This window comes from Haemorhous mexicanus, chromosome 9 (genome assembly GCF_027477595.1).
Source record: "Haemorhous mexicanus isolate bHaeMex1 chromosome 9, bHaeMex1.pri, whole genome shotgun sequence".
Classification (NCBI taxonomy): Eukaryota; Metazoa; Chordata; class Aves; order Passeriformes; family Fringillidae; genus Haemorhous; species Haemorhous mexicanus.
The window spans coordinates 5,827,376-5,849,098 of NC_082349.1; the positions used below are offsets into that span (position 1 = coordinate 5,827,376).

The 21,723-nt window shown below is 43.0% G+C and overlaps 1 protein-coding gene across 2 annotated transcripts in view; it reads left to right on the forward strand.

Annotated features, from left to right (window-relative positions):
* The window catches only part of LRP8 (LDL receptor related protein 8), a 167,990-nt gene extending 154,472 nt beyond the window's left edge, over nucleotides 1-13,518 (forward strand). For both annotated transcript variants that reach the window (XM_059853786.1, XM_059853787.1), the window contains 10 exons: nucleotides 301-472; nucleotides 2,826-3,053; nucleotides 3,563-3,681; nucleotides 5,112-5,251; nucleotides 6,414-6,555; nucleotides 7,005-7,157; nucleotides 7,899-8,129; nucleotides 9,915-9,983; nucleotides 10,225-10,397; nucleotides 11,269-13,518. In XM_059853786.1, the coding sequence (XP_059709769.1) occupies nucleotides 301-472; nucleotides 2,826-3,053; nucleotides 3,563-3,681; nucleotides 5,112-5,251; nucleotides 6,414-6,555; nucleotides 7,005-7,157; nucleotides 7,899-8,129; nucleotides 9,915-9,983; nucleotides 10,225-10,397; nucleotides 11,269-11,307 (1,466 nt within the window). In that variant the 3' untranslated portion in view covers nucleotides 11,308-13,518. The remainder of the gene's footprint in view (nucleotides 1-300; nucleotides 473-2,825; nucleotides 3,054-3,562; nucleotides 3,682-5,111; nucleotides 5,252-6,413; nucleotides 6,556-7,004; nucleotides 7,158-7,898; nucleotides 8,130-9,914; nucleotides 9,984-10,224; nucleotides 10,398-11,268) is intronic.
* Nucleotides 13,519-21,723: the final 8,205 nt, after the last annotated feature.

A 21,723-nucleotide genomic window follows, 5' to 3' on the forward strand; every position in this document is an offset into this window, starting at 1 on the left:
CCCTCCCAGCTGTAAGTCACCAAAATCTGGCCCAGGATTTTGTGCTGAAATGAACTGAAGATGAGGCCATTCCCCAGAGGCTGTCCAAGTGCCAGTGTGTGTCCAGGGACCACAGGGGTGCCTGCATGTGACAACCCTGCCTCTGGAGCAAGTTTCCTCTTGCTTCCAGTGCGGTGTAAAGCTTTGGTACAAACACAGCTATCAGTGACTGATAATTCCATTGTTGTTTGAGAAATGAAAGCTGAATCCAGCCCTTGGGACAGCTGCTGAAGTGACAAATGTGCTGATTTTCTGTGGTAGGCAAGAGCCCGTACCTGATCTTCACCAATCGCCACGAGGTCCGTAAAATAGACCTGGTGAAAAGGGACTATTCCCGGATCATTCCCATGCTGAAGAACGTGGTGGCGCTGGATGTGGAGGTGTCAACAAACAGAATATATTGGTGTGACTTGTTCTACCGAAAAATCTACAGGTAAGGGGCAAGAGAGGATGGGTGTGTTGGTCCCTTGCCAAAGCTGCATTCCATCTGTATCCCCTAAAGCAGTCCAGAGAACAGTGCAGGGTACAGGGCACCTGAGGCTCTTCTGCCCTGACAGGATAACCTGTTGTGGCCCAGACTTGGTAATCTTTGTTGGGAATTGATAAAGACATCAGAGGCTTGTGCAGTTATCTCTTTGATAATACAGGGTGACTTTTCATCAATGCCAGACCCTGCTGCACTCGAGCAGTTAAATGTAGGGCTCTTGTTTCCTGAGCTATGGATACTGCAAAGCAGGGCTGAGGCTGCTGCTGCGCTGTGAGTGTTGTATGGGAGGCCAAAAAGGACCTGGCATCTGGAAGCACAAAGCAGGCAAATGGTGGGAGCAAGGAGGCAGCCACACAGTCAAAAGCTGCTGCCCACTATAGTCTCTGGTAGACTGGATTTAAATTCACAGCACCTGACCACAGCACACATTCTGTAACTCTCATTCTCACTCCTCCTTCAGCTGTTTTTATGGCATCCATCACAGTTATTATGTGCCGGGGCTTGTGAGTGTGCTCAGCCAAAAAAGCATTTAATTTATGTGCCGAAAATCCCCCGTGTATATTCTGATTTGCACAGTGATTGCAGCTTCTGCAGTGGGTGGCTCTGAATTTCAGCTAATGATCAGGCACAGGCTGACTGCTCTCAGCACATGGGAGCCAGGCCAGGGTTTCTATGGGCACTGGTAGCTCCCATGCCCTGCAGGGATATCTGCCCAGGCTGAGCTGGGTATTGACCACCAGCAGCTGGGCAGGTTCCCTGAGGGGCCTGTGGGGCTCTGAAAGTGGGGGGACAGCTCAGAAGAAAGCTGTCAGCACTCACTGGGTCTGTCTGGGCAAGGGCTGAGTTCATACACAGAGAATTATCCAAGACACTGCTCCTGCAGCTCTCCAAAAGTCAATATGCTGGAGTCCCTGGGAACAAGCAGTCTGTGGTTGAGAGGCTATTGCAAGGAAAATTGTGGTACAGGAGATAATCACTGGCAAGAGATCCTGTCTTTCATTATGGTCACCTCACTTGCTTTCCAGATCTTGTCCTGTTGCAGTGATGTCTCCTTTGGGGTGTCAGATCTTTTACAATATTTAGTTACTGGGAGAATTGAAAAGTCACCTGTACTTGAGCCCTTCCACTGTGGAAGCTGCAGGAGCCTCTTGCCTTTCCCTCCTGTGCAGGCACAGGTGGGAAGCAGGGAACATGACTGTTCCACTGGCAAGGGATTACCTGGCCTGGAGCTGGGCACTGAGAGCACAGGGTGCTCATCACTCTGGAATACTGGAATCCTGGGAGCACTGTCAGATGTCCATAGAGCCCTGAGGTACCATCCCTGTGGTGCTGGGTCAGAGACAAACCAACACCATTCTTGTAGGGAAGATGCTGCAATGTGCTGGTCATCCAGGCTGACTGCATGGCCATTCCAGCCCTGACTGCAGACTGTAAAAGTGTCAGGAATTCCTGGGTTTAGATGTTTCGGTTCCAAGGCTCTGATGTGATACTGGAAAACTCAGCTCCCATACAATTCATCTTCTCATTCCATCAGCAAAGGCAGGATGGGGAGTGAAGAGGAAGCATCTTACGATGTCAAATATTTGGGGTGGGGAGCAAAATCTTCCTGCTGCTTTATAACTGTTCTAAGATGTACTGAGTTATTCTAAGAGCCAGACTAAGCTTCTGCAAACACTGATGCAAACTCAGAATAACTAATTTCAGTGCACTCAGCAGAATTGATATTGAGAGCAGAATCAGCCTGTGTGGTTGTAGGAGCAACATTCCAGTTATTTATGAAACATCCATGTGGAGTCTGCTGCCTTTCATTATCGTTTTGAAAGATTTTGAGACTGCCACTAATATTTAGTGAACATTTTATTTGTATCTAGTGAAATCACTTGCCAAATTAATGCAGCTTCATGAATTCCTTTGATGAGTCATAATTAGCTACACAGCTCCTAATTCTGCAGTACATTTAAGCACATTTATTGCATGCTCAGTTCAACTCTGTTCAGCAGAGCTCTGGAGATTATACTTTTAATGTCCATAAAACCCACAAATCAGTGCTGTTGAAGTTCATGTGCTGGAAGTCAAATGTTTTCCTGAATTGTGCAGTTCTAGTATGAAGCAGGTAGAATGATGAAATGCACACTTCCCTACTGTGGAAATGCTGCCATATGGGAATGGGGAAATAAGAGGCTGTAGGAGAAAGCAGAAGGTTGCAGGAGCACCATAAGGGTTCCTGTGTCAGCCACACTGCCCCTGGGGCCCAGCTCTGGGAGCCTTGTGGGAGCCCTGTGACCTCCTGTCCCTGCAGTGCCTACATCGACAAAGCGAGTGACACGGCCGAGCAGGTGATCCTCATCGACAGCCAGCTCAACTCCCCCGAGGGACTGGCCATCGACTGGGTCCATAAGAACATCTACTGGACAGACTCTGGAAACAAGACCATCTCAGTAGCCACTGCAGATGGAAGCAAGAGGAGGACACTTTTCAACAGTGACCTCAGCGAGCCCAGAGCCATCGCTGTGGATCCCACACAGAGGTAGGTGTGCACACCCCAAACTCCCCTTTGCCGACAGACACATTCCAGTCACAAACCTGGGGATGGTTCTCATCTCACCAGGACTCAGATGCCCTTTGAGATGCACCCTGCAGTGGGACTGTGGAGATGCTTTAACTAGCCTTTGGCAAGGTCCCTGCTGTTAGTCAGTACAGGGCCAGTTCAAGTGTTCAATGCGCCTGAGCTGGTCCCGGCACAGAGGCTGTGCTGGGAAATGAAGTCAGTCTGACTTGTGTTTAGGCTGTTTGGATGAATGAGTGCCTGGTACCTAACAGGCACAGCAGGAGAGTTTTCAGGGGTTAGTTACTGGGGTGAGATGCTGCATTCTGGTGCAAGTTTTGTGGTAGATTACCCAGTGGGAGAACTGCATGTGGTTCCACCAGAGGAATTAACTGCTGTAATAAGGAGAGAACCTTTGGCACCTCTTACTGCAATCAGCAGTGCAGGTTTCTTAACTGGAGTCCAGATTATTGCTTTCTTACCTCTGCCAGGTTCATGTACTGGTCTGACTGGGGAGACAGAGCCAAGATCGAGAAGGCCGGTCTGAACGGCGTGGGGCGGCAGGTGCTGGTCACCGACAACATCGAGTGGCCAAACGGCATCACCCTTGGTAAGTGCCCAGCTCAGAGCTGCAGCACCCACTGGGGCTGAGGGAAATCTGGTTTAATTGGTAAGAGGGAAAACAAAATTATAAATGCTTAAAGGCACCTGCACACACAAATCCTAAACCGGTCAGTCGGTCACTGCTGCTCACCAACATGAGTTCCCTTATCTCAGTAGCACAGACAGAAAGTCTTGCTGTAGTCAGAACTTCATACTGCAGGAGCCTTGAGTTGCTTGTCATTGTGCCTTAAGGCAAAAGGAAATTATGGGGAAGGATGCAGAGCTGTGACAACCCTTCAGGCTCCTGAAGAGCATTTGAATCCTTGGTGTTAAATGTCTCTGTACCTGGGCCTGTCTCAGGAGCAGCGTCAGGATCCTGCACTGGACTGATAAATGGTGCCCAGTGTACCAGGGAGAGGGACAGGGCCTGCAGAGCCCATTCCCTGTCACCACTCCCTGCCTGCCCAGCTGCTCAGGGTGAATGGAGCCCATCAGAGGGCTGTGGTGGTTCTCACGGCCACACCAAGCAGCTGAGTGGGAAGGAGGTTTCACAGAGCAGCAGGGAACATCCTGCTCTGGAGTTGGAGATATCTGTGTTCAACACCATGCAGATGTGAGATTCTCTGCTTGGCTTTAAAAATGCTGGCTGTGGCAAGGATGGAGGAGGAAATGCTGCTGCCATTGCATACTGCTACTGCTGTGAACAAATAATGTTATCATTTACTAATTAAGAAATTAATTAATGACTTGTTTATATAACTGGTTTTGTTGGCTCTCATCCACTTGTATTCTGTTCAGTGAATCCCATCCAAAATAAGTGAATTTTCTCCAGAAAGAGGAATGCAGTTCTTAGCATTCCAAATAACAATGGATTCTTTCCTGCCACTCTTACCTGCACCCTCCCCAAACCTGGCTGGTTGTGGTAGGACTGTCTCCACCAGCAGATTCCACCAGCCTGCAGCATAAGAAGGGTTTCCTGCCCCAGGACTCTTCTTCACTGAAAATGTGTGAATCTCACAGCTCCTTCAGAGAGGTGTTTCATTGGAATCTCAATAGTTGTTCTCCAGCAAGAGGCCAAGGCCTGAACAACTTGGGAGGGATGAAGCTTCTTACTCAGGCACTGATGGAGAGAATCTGGGAAGCCCAAACTGCTGCCTCCCTGCTGCTCCTGGTAACAAAAGAACCTCATTGTACAAGGCTGTCAGTCAGGCATTCCCCTCACACACAGAGCAGAATGTTCCTCCTTTTTAATCTTATTTATAGGGTCTTATCCCAGCATATCTGGGCACTGATTCAAAATCAGAACTAGTGTTAAAAAAAAAGAGTCCCAATAATAAAGAGATTAGTCATGCTGCCAGCAGGAAAAACATGCTGGGCAAGAGCAAAAGAGTTGCAAGAGCTGTGTGTAATTTTGCTTCATTGTGTTTCACTTTCCAGATTTGCTGAATCAGCGTCTCTACTGGGTAGATTCCAAATTGCATTCACTGTCCTGCATTGATTTCAACGGCAGCAACAGAAAAGTTCTGATCTCCTCTGTGGATGATCTGAGCCATCCTTTTGGCTTGGCAGTGTTTGAGGTAAGAGTGGAAAACGGATGCAGAACAGACTGGAGCCTGCAAGAGGTCTCAGAGCACTTTTTGATTAAAGTTCTGCGTTTTGCACAGCACAGAGCTCAGTGAGAGCAGCTGCTGCTATAGAAACCAATGAACCTGGTGTGGGTTCAGCAGGGAAATTGGTTTTTAAAGCCCTTAATCTAGAGCAAAGTGTTATCTCATGGTTTTACCTAATGCAGCACCAATGCATTAAATGATCAGGGGAACAAAGGCTTCAACTTTGGCACTCACTGTAGGTAAGTTATAGCACAGAAAGGTCCACTTGGCTTCTGGCTCAGGAAAACCCTCATCCTTAAATCCCTTACTCCTCCTCTGTGAAGTGTGAGACATCTGGGCATCTAACTTTGGGCATAGGTTTCTCCAGGTCATTGTTGCTCTTTAGTGCTATTCCCATCAGCAGCATTTGGAAGGATCTCTTGGGTTATTTCACTTCTCTCCATCCTTCCTGGTATGAATGGCTGTGTAGAATAACAGACAACTTTTGCTTTTGCTAAGCTGCCCTTGTTGTCCAGCAGTGTGGCTTTCCTTCAGGAAATGCACATGGGTTTAGGAGGCAGCAGCACACACAGATGACCAAGCAATTAAACTGCTTGGCAATAATGTGATTCCTGGGTACCTCTTCCACCAGTAGTTCTGTATCTTCAGGCATAGTATGCCATGCAAAAGATAATAATATAAAAGAGAAATAGGTGCTCTAGGCACTGGCCTCTTCACAGATACTTGTTTAATGCAGATCTTACCTTAGGAAAGGAGGAAAAAATCAGGAAGGTAAAAAATGTTTCTAGTACTGAGTTGTGGCCCTTTGCTCATGATCTACCCCAGACCTTCTACAAAGAAAAAGCAGTTCAGAAACAACACAGATGCAACTTGTCTGTACCTTACCAAATATTTGCTCCCTCACCTCAGTCACAGAGCTACTCAAAATTACACAGCACATTGTAAACTTGTAGGAGTGCTGGGCTTTTGAATATTGTCCAGAATAGAAAAAAGCTGCAGACAGAAGTAGCATGAACAGAAGGTGCCCCAAGGTAGGAACGTGGTGCACTGACTCTGTGACTGCTGGAGTTTAATCCCACTCGAGGAGGATTTGAGCAGGCCAGGTCAGGAATCTGTGCATTCCCTGCAGGACAGAGTGTTCTGGACTGACCTGGAGAACGAGGCGATCTTCAGTGCAAACAGGCTCAATGGCTTGGACATCTCCATTCTGGCAGAGAATCTCAATAACCCTCATGACATCGTGGTGTTCCATGAATTAAAGCAGCCCAAAGGTAAGAGGCGTCCTCAGGATGTCATGGCCCTGAATCAGGTTTGTTTGAGCTGCCAAATGAAATGCTCCCTGAAGGTTCTTGATGAGAGAGAATGCACAGGTAATAATGGGAAATCAATGCCTAATGTTTGAAGTTCCTGCATAATTAATTCAGCAGCAGCATTTATTGAAGAATCTGCAATTTGCTAATAGCTGTTTAATTAGCATCTTTGATAACAGTGAGTTACTCTTGTCACTGTGATGCTTCCCATTCATTATGCATTTGGGAAGTTTTTATAGTACTTTGTAGGGTTCCACTCTACTGTACAAACTGTAAAGATGCTTAACCAGCCTGATAAATTGAGGTAGGGAGTGAGAGAAGGTCTTTTCAGAGGATCTGATATTTCTTTGCCAAGGGCAGGAAATATATTATTAGAAAAATAACTTGTCTTTTCTTCCATCCTTGAACAGCTCCAGATTCCTGTGAGCTCAGCCCCCAGCCAAACGGAGGCTGTGACTACTTGTGTCTTCCTGCACCTCAGATCTCACCCCATTCCCCCAAGTACACGTGTGCCTGTCCTGACCATATGTGGCTGGGTCCTGACATGAAGAAATGCTACAAAGGTAAACACAATCACATCTCCATTTCACTGTGCCAACAAAATTATACTTACAGTGAATAAATTCCTGATGGTGAAAGCACAAACACCAACTTCTGTATTCCACTCCTTGCTACCCTCTGAGCACAGCAGCACTGTGGTGTCCTTGTTGAAAGCTTGCTTATTTTGGAAAGCTTAATCAGAAAAAGATATAGCAGGAAGGGGGGAAAAAAGGGCTAGGGACCAGCACTCGAAGTGTGAATAGTCAATAAACCATTAAAATTGATTACTTATACATTGATATATTGATTATGTTATATAGATATATGCAATGTGTACTTATATATCTCTTTAGGATCTGTATATCTATAGATAGATACCAGGTCTGAAGAGGACACAGTTGTTGCTGATATATCCTGAAGAGATGAGTGGCTTCACTGTAGTTTCTCCTAACATGCAATGAGTTCCTGGTACAAATTCAGAATCTTAGGAGGTTTTCAAAAACCCCCAAGTTTGTGAACTTCTTAGCTACCTTCAATACAGACTGCTTTTTTTATCAGTATCAATTAATCAAGCTTGACTTCAGGAAATAATTTCTGTAGCTTTAGGCAGAGCACTGTCAATAGTTTGACTATCTGGGAAATAGAACTGGAATTTAGTTTCTGCTTCTCTTCATTAAAAAATCCTTTCTAAATTTATATCACCATTTGTGATTTGTTTGGTGTATTTGCTTTAACCAAATTTCATTGTTGCTCTTGTTTTTCAGATCCTCCAACCACTGCAACTCCTGTAGTGGTTTCCACCACCGCAGCGTCCCGCGCTGACGGCACCACGACCATCTCCGCTGAACCTGGCAGGGCCAATGACACCACTGGAGTCGTCCCCAAAGCTGTACCAGAAGCTACAATCACCACCCCAAGTCTTCATTTACCTTCCACCACATCCATCCTGATAGACTCTGAGATGACCACTGGAAACAGCAATTTGTCACAGCACTGTAAGAGAATGAGATTCCTTTCCTTCTCCTATATCACAACTCCTCCTGCACTGGTGGGAGACCTGACCTAATGTCTGAATTCCAGAGGGGTCAGCTGCAGGCACACCCTGGTGCACAGCAGGAGACATCAGCTCCTCTCTCTGCAGGCACCTGGGCTATGATGGCTGCTGTAATTCCAGTCACTTGGCATGTCAAAGAACTTATATCAGCTTTTATCCAAGGCACATGAACGGCCCTGAGAGTTCACATCAGCCCTTGCCTTGTGCACAGTTCTGGCTCATCCCAGCTTCAGTGCTGCAGACAGTAGAATGGATGATTCTGCAGGTGCTTCACCTATTTTAATTGTTTAATTATTAATCTGACCCAGCACAAGTTCTGGGTGAAAAATTCCCCCTGTGCATCTTTAGTGCTGCTGGACATGTGGAATCACTACAGCCCAAGACAAGCTGCCTCTGGTTTGTGTGGCCGTGCTTGGCATGTTAATGTGGCCTCATCATGACACAGGTTTGAAGTTTTGCATTATTTATCAGAAGAGCATCCCAGTGGAGAGCACTAATAGGCTCTGCTCAATGGAACACCAGCCTCAATCTCAGAGCTAACAGGCAGTCCCTCCAGGTCCCACTGCCAAGGCAAAGCAGAAAGGCTGAACTGCTATTAAAAAAATAATTCTGGTCCAGAGAGAAGATTTTGCTCTGCAAGACCTCAAACAGACATGTATGTTTAAAACCAGTGAAATGCTGTTTTCCCCTGGCTGTTTCACTGTTTCCATTACATCTGGAAAGCAGCAATACACCACCCCTGTCTGTAGAATTATGCTGCATGGGGAAAGCACAGTCCAGTGGCTAAAATGTGTTCAGATCTCCTTGTGCAAGTTTCTTTCAAATGCATTAATTACCTTTTTAATAAGCCATGGAAGCAAAGTGCTTTTATTGTCCACTTTGGAAATAGTGTGGCTTTTTATTAAGTAAATAACTGTGTAATGGAACAGCCTGCCACAGGGAAGTATTTAAAAGTTGCATGAATTGGTGTATCAAAAGAAAAAGTACAGTTAGTTCCTCCTCTTGCAACTCCTGATATTTTAGCAAAATTAGATTTTCTCTACTGATACCCTATATGAGAGCTCAGAGCAAACATTTTAAAGTATAGAACTTGAAAGGTTATATTGAATTTTTTTTCAATTATATTTTCCTGTATTTGCTTTTTTCTGAGTGCAGTATTGAGTTTTGGGGCCACTCTTGCATGCTGGGTCAGGCTGCAGCAATGAGGGATAGATGTGTTCCCTACCTCCTTGGCTGAAAATAATAAAAAAGGAGAAAATTAAACAGAGAAGCTGTGTAGATGGCTTTGAACTACTTTCTTTTTCTGACAGCTCAATAAGTTATTCATTGCGTCAGTACTAGAAAGTGTTCTGTTGTGGATTTTTAGGAATGCTCTTCACCATCCCCTGATGCATGCATGGCATTTCCATGAAATGTCCAGTTTTAAAACTGGCCTCCTTTTTTGTGCGTGAAAAACTGGAGGCCCAAGCAGTGTCCCCCATTTCTGGTCAGAGTGCTCTGACAGCCCTGGAGCCTGGAGTGTGTCCCTTCCGTGGCCTGGAGCTCTGGGCTGTCCCCAACCCCTGTGCACTGCTCAGTGTCACCAGAATAATTTTATTATGAAACTTTTTGTAAATTCTTTAATTGCAAAAGCTTTCTGATGGTCAGAACAGCACAGGTACTAACAGAAAACATTCTTTAAAAGCAGCAAATGAGTTAAATGATCAGAACACTTCTTTAATTACAGATGCAAACGATGATGAAGGCTTTGGTTCAACTGTGACAGCGGCTGTGATTGGAATCGTCATTCCTGTGGGTAAGCAGACTGGATTTAACCTTTGAAGGAGTTCACCAAAATACAATACCAAAATATTGTATTTACCACAGTAAATACACTTTTCCAGTTTTCATTGATAGGGTGGGAAAGAATACAGGAACTGCTGAACTGGGGAACAGTAGCCCAGCTTTGAGAAAATGTTCTGAGGATGGCTGCCAGCATGGGACCATCGCAGCAGATCCGTGCCTGCCTAACAGCCCTTTCTCTCCCCTCTCCTCAGTGGTCATTGGCCTGCTGTGCATGGGGGGATACCTCATCTGGAGGAACTGGAAACGGAAGAATACTAAAAGCATGAACTTTGATAATCCAGTTTATAGGAAGACAACAGAAGAGGAAGATGAAGATGAAATCCACATTGGGCGAACTGCCCAAATTGGCCACGTGTACCCAGCAGTAAGTACCTGAGGAGATGGTGCTGGAGAATATTAATTCTGTTGAGAGTTCCAATAGAGAATTTGGATTAGTGTTATTTATTCGCCACATAATGAAAAAAACCAGAACCTCTTTATTATCACTGATTAGGCAGAAGCTTAAACTTCTGGCAGCCCCTGCAGTTGTCTCAGAATGTACTGCTCTGGATCAGATACTCAGTTCAAACGAAGAATGATGGTCCTAATCAAGGTACCAATCTGACAAATGTAAAGCTCCCTTAAGAGCTACCTCAGGATGGGACAGGTGATTACTCATCCCCTACTGGATTCCATTTTACCTGTGCTTAGGCTGCTACCACGTGTCCAAACTATCCTAAGGATAAATTCAGTTTCTCTGCTTATCAGGGAGAATATTTTCTCTATAGTAACAGTATAAAGAAGAATCACATTCCTCACAAGAAGTGACTAAAATTCTGTAAGAAGTTAAGGAAAAGGATCCTCCCCAGCAGCATCCCTGGGGAGAGGAGCACTGGCAGATGTAAGTGCATTGTGTTTTCAGAAGAGAGCAGGAAGATTCAGAGTAATGAGGGAAGGCAGTACAGCTCCTGCAGGCAGGCAGGATAATGTCCTCTATGATCTAAATGTTCCACACAAGATCACACTGGAGAAAGTGCCATCCCTGACAAGGAATTTTATCCAATATACATGGACAGGAAACTTCCCAGCACCTCTTTAGTAACACTTGAGCAAATGACCTCATTTGGGGAGGAAAAAAATCACTATCTAGAATAGACTTGTGACCAACACAGTAGGGACAGCCATGAGAGCTCTAACAAGAAATACAAGCTAGCACCAGTATCTCAGTTCACAAGAGTGTGTTTTTCCCTCCCCAGCGTGTAGCATTAAGCTTAGAAGATGATGGGTTGCCATGAGGATGAAGATGCTGCTCCAGTCATCTGAACACTGAACAAATCTGCTTTGGATCACAGAACCTGCTTCTTCTTTTTGGTCATTATTTATGTTGCAGAAGGGTAACCACAAAGTTATAATGAACTGCAAACATCCAAAGGATGTGAGAGTTTTGTATGTATAATCTTTTATACACATTTTAACTTGTTGCACTACCCATTTGTGATAGTGAATAAGCAACAGCTGAGCTACTAACTCAATGTACATAACCAGCCAGGCTGAAGGTTCAGTAGCTATTGCTTTATTTTAAGACTATATTTATAGATATTTTGTAAATATGTTGAATATGCTTTGTGGCTATCCATCAACATAAGTAAAATAAATTCTGTACAGGCAGTTTAGAAATATTTATTAACAAAATCTGGATTATAAGATCTGTTCTGTAAATATAGTAGAGGGGTGAGAGTATTTATTTTTTGTATGTTTGGCTTGCTGTGCATAGATTATCTGTGTATATATCTATCTGGATGAGATAGATATATAGGCATATAAATATATACATATATATAAATATATATACATATATTTTAAAACTACTAGCCTACATTTATGAAAATTAGGAATAATTGAATTTTTACAGGATGTTTGAGAAGTTTGCTTTGAACTCTAAAGACACTATGTAAGAAAGAGCTGTAGTGTAAGATAGCTGACCAGTGAAGCACTCCTAACAAACAACTCCTGATTTCCATCCTGATTCCTAAGGGCTGCTTGTACATTTTCCAGTCTATCCATGAAGAATCCATGCAGTGCATTAAACTGGAGAGCTATTGCCTACAGCACTTCAGTCAGGAGAAACTCCTACAGCACCCAGGGGTTTTGTGCTGTATTGTTGCTTTTTTACAGCTTGGTACAAATCTGATTTGGTTTGTTGGTTTCTAAATGTAAATTTAAATGCTTTTCCACACTGGGGATCTTGCATCTCTTAAATCAGCTCAGAATTTACAGGAACAAAGATTTAGCCATATATTTCCACACTCCCCAGTGAGCACTCTCCCTGGTTCCATCAGGAAAATAGCACAATAACAAAAGTCACTTCCTTCCCTTCTTGCCCTTGTCCCCTGCTCATACTGATAAAACCCCTAATTTTAGGAGCTGCTGTGGCACACACAGACCTCTTCCCAAGTCCTGCCATGGAACAAGCTGCCCTTTGGCTGGGTCATCCTGCACCTGGCAGAAAAACACTTGATTTTTCTCATCTCATTCTATAGGATTTCCTGGGAATTCTGTGGGAAGTGAATACACTCACCTCCCACTGCATAATGGACTAGTACCTCCCTGAACTGTACCAAATCCTGGAGAAATCTTCCTCATGTTTTTATATCAGTCCAAGCTTTTGTATTTGAGTGAGTAGAAGAATCTCGGGCTGAGTAGGTTTGGAGTTTTTTCCTTTTTTTTCCCTTTCTTTTAGAATAAATTTACAGAGTAATGTGAGCTGGAAGCTGATTCTGGACTAAGAGAAGAAAGAAAGTGTTTAAAGCCCTGGTATGCATTACAGACATAATACATACTCTCAAATGCCTCATGGCCTGCATAGACTACACAGAAGTAATCAAGCATCCTTCTAGTCCAAATTTTAGATTTTAAGGCAGTGACAATATGAGTGAGATATCCCATTATTGTTTTAAGGTGTGAAGCTCTCTTTCTATAAATCCATGCACTGTGTGCATGAAGAAAAAGCTGAGCAAGGCTGTATGTGATAACACTGTAACTAACAGACGAATGTAAATATATATGAAAGTTCTACAGTTTTGATACTTTTTTAAGAACACACAAACAAACCTGTACAAACCACATGTAAAAGGCTGCAGGTTTTTTCAAACCATTGTAAATGAACTCAATGTGCAGTGCTGGTTTCAACCTTTACAGATTTATAACTACTGAGAAGTCAAACACCAAATTTGTTTTTTAAGGAGTTAATTATTTTAAATAATGGTTCAGATTGGTAGGGTGATATTTAACATTGTAATCATTTCTGCTCTGTCTTGTCATACTGAAGTTCTGTTAGAGTAAGTTCTTGCTTGGTGCCTTTTGTGTTTCAGTTCTTACCTTCCAGACAAAAGGCCCAGGGAGGGGCGGGGGGCTCTGTGTAACACTTGCTGTACTGGAAACCAAATGAACACCTTTGTAAAACAGTGCACTGTTTCTATAGAAAGATTAAATTTTTTTATCTGGGATTACTGAACTAATTACTTCATGGTGTCTGAAATGGACTGTATCATATTTTGGTCTGAGTTTTCCCTAATTTTTAATTGCCCAAATCCAGAGTGGGATTTGGGAGCAGTGCTGTGTAATGCAGCTGTCCAGCTGCAGTGTCACAGCAGCAGCACTGGGGACAGTTCATATTACACAACAGAGCACTTTGTTCTGAAATGTCTTTTTCTGCCACATTGGTTTTGGCTGGACACTAAGTGACTCAGAACTAAATACACTGTTAGCTTGCTCTCTCTTCCCTGTCTCCTGAAAAACTGAAAGCCTGGATAATACAGAACAATACAACACTACACTACCTTTCCCCACTGCATGTTGGAAGCAGTGCCTTTATTGAAATTCTCTTTCAGTCAATTCTTAGTCCCAAAGGAAGCAGCCAAGCAAGTAAAACTTTTCAAGCCCAAAGAGTTATTACCAAACTAATATGGACTGATATACTGGTAAATATCAGTGGTTTAGTTTTCTATCTAACTGAAAATAGGCTTTTTCTTACTTCAAAATATTCTTCCTTTTCAATTGAGTATTTTAGCAAAGTAATATGGCAACAAATAGAAAAAGTGAAACAACAACAAAATTCTCTCCAGGCCTAAACAGCAGGGACAGCACAAAAGAAAACTGAAAGAGCCTCATAAGAGAGTCACAAACCTACCTGGGCATTAAGGTATGCCTCCCAAAACAACTCCCCTTTTAAATTATTTATGCTGTATTAGCAATAAAATTACATTTTTTGTTTCACTTCTTGCACATAGTAACTGTACAGTCTGAGTTAATCCACACTGACACTGTTGTGCCTACTCCCACTAAGATGCTCCATGGACTACAGGGACTCATCTCTGTCCCTCAGTGTTTATGTAACACATGTAACTCAGTCACCTTTCTGCCTTCTGCAGGAATATGTGTGCTCATTTCCTTACACTCTTTGTTCTCCATCAAACCAGCCCTTTAACTTTGGGAAACACTTTTAAATCTGTCTTCCTAATTACCTCCTTGCCTTGAAGCAGGGGCCTACAGCCATAGGCTGTTGTGGGCTCTGTCACTGCTCCAGTGCAGGCATTTACAGAGTGGTGCCAGTTCCAGCTGTCTCCTAAATGCACACGTTTCCTCTGCTGTCCCCTCCTGAGAATTCCTGAGAATGGGAGTGACAGAAGGCCTTTGGTGGGCAAATGGCATCCATGCAGGGTAAACCCACCAACCCTAGAAGAGAAAAATGGGGGGCTCACTTTCTACAGAGACCAACCTGGCTCTTCTCAGATACATGAAAGGAGCCTGGCCAAAAGTTTGCCAGGGAACTGGCATTACTGAGCCACCTTGTTTTACTTGTATGGCTTTGAGCACCAACTCCCCAGCCAAGTCACAAATCTCAGGGTCCAATTTTACACAGATAAAGATGAACTTGTGGCTTTTGCTATCACAGCAGCAGAGACAGTGACACAAAGCATCAGCTTCACAATAGATCACCTCCCAGAGTGTCCCCAGAAGATGGCCTGTATGCCTCAGGGTGCTGAATTTGGATTTCTCATCCCAACTGCCAGAAGAAGCCAACAAGCACCAGTCCAGGCTGAGTTCTTAGCTTTTACAAGAGGGCAGTAATGCTAACCTGTATCTGCACCTGTGCATCAGCAAGCAGAATGAGAATTAACGTGCTTTAAAAAATGATACCCTTTTTTCAAATTATTTGCAGCATTCAAATCTCTTCATGTACCTCAGTGGGAGAACATTTCCCTACAGATTAGCCACAGCTGCCTGCTAAGTTCCCCACACTATCAAGGAAACCACTGTAATCTTGTCAGTGGTGATAAGGCAGTGCCTGAGCAGGGAGCTGAAGTTATGGCAGTGAAACAAGCAAATCTCCCTGATAGTTTGATAGGCCCCTGCCTGGCTCCAAGGATGATGTACACAGGATTACAGAAGGCTGGACTGATTATTTTGTCTTCACATCAGTTCAGTTCTTCAGCCCTTGCCTCGAGGCTACAAAGTGAGGTAGAAGAGGAGAGGTTTTACCTAAAGTTCTTGGCCAGGTACAACCGAGGCCAAATAGGAAAGACATTCCACATTACCCTATTCAGGACTTTATCTGCTGAGTCTGCCAATCAAGGAATTAATTAGTTCCACCTACAGTAATTTGTTTTCATGCATATATTCCCCCACTGGGGCTCAGCTAAAAGCACATACATTACTTTCATTCAAGCCATTACACATAAAAGATGATGGGAAGCCTTACAAACAAGCATTCAATAAAAATCCCTGAATCTACATATTTTACTAATAAGGCACAGATCTAAATAAGTTCTAAGCAAAGAGAGCACCTTGAAATGATGCTTAGAAGATAAACAATACTTGGAAGGTAATATTTAGGTCTAAGCTTCATTGACAGAAATTTTCTTACAAAGGCTAAAGTTTGACTTCAGACTTCCTGCAATGAAAAACGGACTCAAAATTATTGGGAATTGACATTATTTTTAGCAATATCTGAAATGGGTGTCACATTCAAAAGCCTTACCTCATGAACTGACTTCATATTACTTTGACACTAAAGGCATCAGTGGCAATAAAAGTCATGAAGTAAATAATAAAAACTTTCTCAATCACATCAGTGGCTGGCAGCCTAGAGAGGAGTAGTGAGGTTAAGAGAATCTCTGGCTATAGAGGTCTTTGCAGGAAAAGCCAAATTAAAACCTTTTTTTTCCCTTTTGGAGTTCAGTTGACACGAGCTCCGTCCCAGTGTGGTGAGGCATGAACTCTCCAAATTACATCTCTCCTTGTGTCTTCCTTTTTTCTTTTTTTAAAGGTGATTTAAGAACTATCCCTACAGACTCTAGTCATAAAAACCTGGTTTCTCCCCTACAGACTAAGAGACAAAAACAAGAGCTAGGCTCACAATCCCCAAGGATTACAGTTACAGTTGTTCCTTTGCCTTGGCTATGGCTCTGCTGAGGACATAAATAAGCAGTGATCCTTTAGTCATAACAACTTACATGCACACCCACCAAATACAGAACATTTTGGTGTTTTCTTCAGTCATGTTATCAGTTTACAGAAGCTCACAGAGCTACAATATTTGCTGCATAGAGAAGTTGCAGCTCCTCCATCCCTGGAAGTGTTCAAGGCCAAGCTGGAATATCCTGCTCTAGTGGAAGGCATCCCTGCCCATGGCAGGAGGTTGGAACTGGATGATCTTAAAGGTCCCTTCCGACCCAAACCATGATTGGGTCTATGATTCCATGAATATGGCATCAAAATGATTAAACTAGAGAACATATGATATTCAAAGTATGATCACTGGCCTAGAATAGACTCCAAGTGATACAAATATACACAGATAGGGATGCACCCCAAGCCTGATTTATACACAACCAAAGACACGGGCCATCTGCAGACCTAGATAAATTATTGAGAAGCTGTGACAGGACCATATGATGATGATGTGTTGTTTGTAACACATTACTCTGGACTTTCAGCTACACTATGCCAGGAATTAGCTACAGTTATGGTTTCCCATAGCAACAGGCTATATGGGACAAACTGCTCAGGAAAACCCAGCTGAACAGGAGTTGTACCTCCCCTGCTGAGCCAAGCCAGGTGTTGCTTTGCTTTTCAGGAAAGTGAAGCCCAGCTCCTCCATGTACACCTGAACTACTTCTCAAATTTAGTTAAAATGTACCCCTTTCAAAGCAGCTGCTGTTTTACCACTCCCACACTGCTTCAGACCCTGCAGATGAGCCTGGTCATCCCAAAGAACAATGGACAAAACCCACTAAACTTGCCTCTAGGTGTCATTAATTTAGTGAGTCTTGTGCACAGGACTGTGCTTACAAAGTCCCTGTCACTCGGCTGTTGTCCCTGCAGTGGCCACACAGAGCAGCTCTGCACTGACCAGGCTTCAAATGTGACTGCCCAGCAAAGCCCTGCAGGTAACACCAATGGCTGTGTGCAGATCTCTGCTACCTGACCCAATAATCCAGTGGCACACAGAAACAGCTTCCTCTTGGCAGTTCTCACCTTCCAGAGCAGGTGGGCATTTGGCAAATCCACCCCCCAGAACTGCACGGGGCAGGGATGGGCCAGGGGAGCAAAGTGGAGCTTTCTGGAGGGAGTACAAACAGCACAACTTCAAACACCTGCCCACATCTTGGCCAAAACACAAACACAAATCACCATTTGTACTTATATATTAATGTGATGCAGAATTCTCTCCCTCTTCCCTCAGGGACCTGTGTGCCATCTGTGTGACCTACACAGGCAGGCTGCAAAAAGTTCAATTTAATCCTAAGTACTGGAGCAGCACCTTCTAATGAGCAGGTATAGAGAAGCCTTTTAACATAAATGAGTCACTTCAAGGCAAAAATCCTAATGAAGACATAATTTGTAGTGTCAATAGCTATGAGTGCTATGAGGACTCCAGAACACGGTGAGCTTTGATTTCATGTCTCCTTTTAGAGCACGCTCCACCTTCATAACAAGAACAAGGCCAAAGAGGAATAACCTTCAGGCGCTCCTGCAGATCAGGAGTCCACAGCCATACATTATTTTGATTACCATTGCCTCATTTGAGAAAAATCAACACAGTGCTATCAGAATATTTATGTCATCAGACCCAATGAATCTCCAACAAGATGTGAAATTATATTCATGAAGTATTAACTACTGCATTTTTTAGATGAATACTTCTTGTTTTCTGGGGCTACAGGGAATCCATATTTTCCAAATCAAGAAGTAACTTTGCTGGGTGACACTGGTCTTATGCAATACCAGTTTTGCCTCCTTACCCCCACCTGCAGCAGCAGGCCTCCGGTATCTCCTCTTCTCCACCAGCATTTTTAAAAAGTAAGTGCTGATCAAAGTATGAAGCTTGCTTCCAGAGAGGGTGAGATGAACTGATAAGGAAGGAACATGAAATGGGAATGATCTGAGAGCAATGGCAATGAGAAAGAAACAAAAGACAGCTGGGATGGAACTGTGGGAGGGCGATGGCCCCAGCTGAGACTTATTCAGAAGATTTGATAATCATCCAAGGAGGAATTTTAACCTCCAAGTGCATGCACACAGGTGCTGCTGACAAGAAACAGAACAACTACAAAGAAAAAATACAGAGGATAACTTTTCTGACACGAATTCATGTCAGCCTTTGGCACCTGATCATTAGTACCAGCACTGAGTATAAAGCAAAAATATTTGGCAGTTTGAAAATTGTGTTCACATGTAATTACTGTGCTGGCATTCACACATTCAACAAGAGGAGCAGAGAACTGCATGGTAATTTCTGATTAAAAGGCAACTCCACCAGCCCCTTCTTTACACTACTGTGACAACACAGGAAGACAAAGGTGATTACTTTCTTTTCTACCACTACCCTAAAATTAAGCCTTTCCCCACTGACACTCATTTGGCTTAACACCTCTGATTTGATGAGCACATTGAAGTAATTTTTTTTTTTTAGCTCTTCTCTGGCCATCTCAAAGATGGAATAGCATTGAAGTAAGGCAAACAAGTCGGTCATGAACTGGCTGTACAGAAAATATGATTTCCTTAGCAGAAGAGTCACATAATAAATTTCTCATCAGACCTCCATATTTGTAAATATTTTCATTTTTCTTTCTTCCTCTATGCAAAAAACTCAGTCACTGTCTTCTACTGACACTTCATTTTGAGACAGAATGCAATTCACTCTCCTACAAAAAGTAATTGAGTGGGTATCTTTTCAAGCTCTTGAGGTGCTGGAGCATGGGTTGGACTCGATGATCTTATAGGTCTCTTCCAACCTAGAAATTCTGTGATTCTGTGAATAGTGAACAAAAACTGAAAAAATTTATATGAACTTAAATTGCTTATCAGGCTAGCACAGCCAAGTCATTCATGTTTCTACAACCCAAATGAGACACATACAATCCTATGCAGGCACCTTTGATATACAGGCTGCAGGACAAACTACCCAGCTGCAGCTGAGTTCACCTGGGACTAGTGAAGTTGTGGGGGAAATAAAGAGAGAAAAAATGCAAGAAAAGAAATTCAACTTCAGCAGAAATAATGCAGTTTTAATGGACCATGGAATATCAGACACCAGCAAGATGACCTTTTCTCCAGTACTGAAATAACAAAGCAATAGAACACAAATGCTGATAAACCAACTTCAACTTTACAAAATCAATTTATGTGAGAATAAAAGAACAAAATCCATGACCTTTTCTTTACTATTAAATAAACCAAATCCATCTACTGAAGTCTTCTTTTTGAACAAAAGTTATTGCCTGACCTTTCTTATTCCACTGCAGGATGCAAAGTGACTGGATGATTGAAGTGACTTAGGTTCTTTTTTCTTCCTAAATCAGAGGTTTGTGCCACCACAGAGAGGAAGCTGTGCACATCTTCCCCAATCCCGAGACAGGAGCAGATTCTGTAGGCACCATCAGAGATCTATGACACAGCCCTAAAACGAGGGGCAAAGACCCCACAGGCAGGGGCTGGAACAGGAGTGGATATTTGGGCTGGAATTTGGGTGCCCATCCAAGCCAGCCCTGTGTCTCCACAGCATTCTGCAGCACACAAGTATCAGCTCAGGACCTGCACTATGAAGAACATTAAAAGTGATATATGTTCATGGAATATTTTATCTAGTATATCAACACCAAGGTTATATACAGAACACTCACATAATTTTGTATGCTATTCTCAAAGAATCAGAAGCACAAAAAACATGATCTGAAATTAACCTTTTCTGTGATGAGTTCTTGATAATTTACTGGATTCTCTACACAAACTGTTTTAGAAACACCATGAAATAAGAACATAATGTAAATGAATGGTAATTACATAATTAATGTAATGACAGTCTAAACATCATTTTACCTGTAATATTTCTCTTGTAAAAGCAATGCCCAAGTAATGTTCAACAGATGGATGCTGCTGACTGGGATAATGGCAAAATAGGTTTATTAATTGAAAATAGAAATGTGTTACTATTTCCAATCCTTTTAACCCCAAGAGCCATCTGTGGGCAAGGTCTTTTATTTGACACAGAAAAAAACCATATGCAAGTGCATTTGCCTATGTGGAAATATACAAAAAATATATACATTAATTCCTGAGGCTGGCATCCACCACTCTATGTTAAAGTGCTGTCAATAAGGAACTGCTTGTGCACCATCCCTGTGGTTTGAAAAGATGGACTCAGAGTAATCCTGACTGACTGAAAATCAGGAATAATTCCTTAAGAGAGACAAATCACTTTATTTTGAGAAATAACTCCCTGGCTTCTGGAAGGAGATTAGTGTATTACAGCCAGTATCATCCTTTTCATCTTGGTTGGTTCTATTCCCTTATTTATTTTTACTTTTAAATCACTAAAAAACTGCCAGTGATATGAACATGGAACAGAACCAACCTGATAGCTCCTAGGGGCAGGAGAGCCATTATGCACAGCAAAACAGAATCTTGAAAATGATGACCAAGAACTCTCTGAGATCAGGAGAGAAGGACAGGAGAACATCAAGACTGAGAATTGTGCCTCCTGGCTGTAAAATAATAATGCTGAAAACCCAGAATCTGAGATTATATGGCCTCATGCAGTATGGAAGAGACAGTTTTCTGCCAAAAACCCCAGAGAAGAGGTGGAGAGACTAAATGCTGGTATACTCAGAGCTGAAGAACAAAGAGCATTAGTGAGCAATGAGGATCTGTGACACTGTTAATTTCAGGGCCTGCCCATCTCTTGCTTCTAAGAGCTGAGAGACCCCTGAACAAAAGCCATGGGGTACTGGGAAAGGTACATTTACTGATAAAACAATCTTTCTTTGGATTAAAAAAAAAAAAAAAAAAAAGGAGGTTGCCATGGCAACCCTGAATGAATTCAGCACATCACCTGTGCATGAAGTCTATCTGCAAGGGCTCTCTTGAAAGCTGAGGGTTTGCTTCTCACTTGGGATCCCTCACAATGTGCAAGGTTTTTAAAAATAAGGATTGCATAGGAAATGGATGGGACTCCTGCACCCACCAGATCAAAGCCTGCTCGAAGGCACAATTATCTGTGTAAAAGGAAAGCAATGTATTTTTCTTAACAAAGTTTTCAAATTACTAAAGATTGGAGAGTCTGATGCATGCAGGGGACAAGCAAGGCTGAAGTCTTCTGTGAGAAGGCAGATGTGCCTCAGGTGTTTCCCTTTTTTACTAATGAAGCC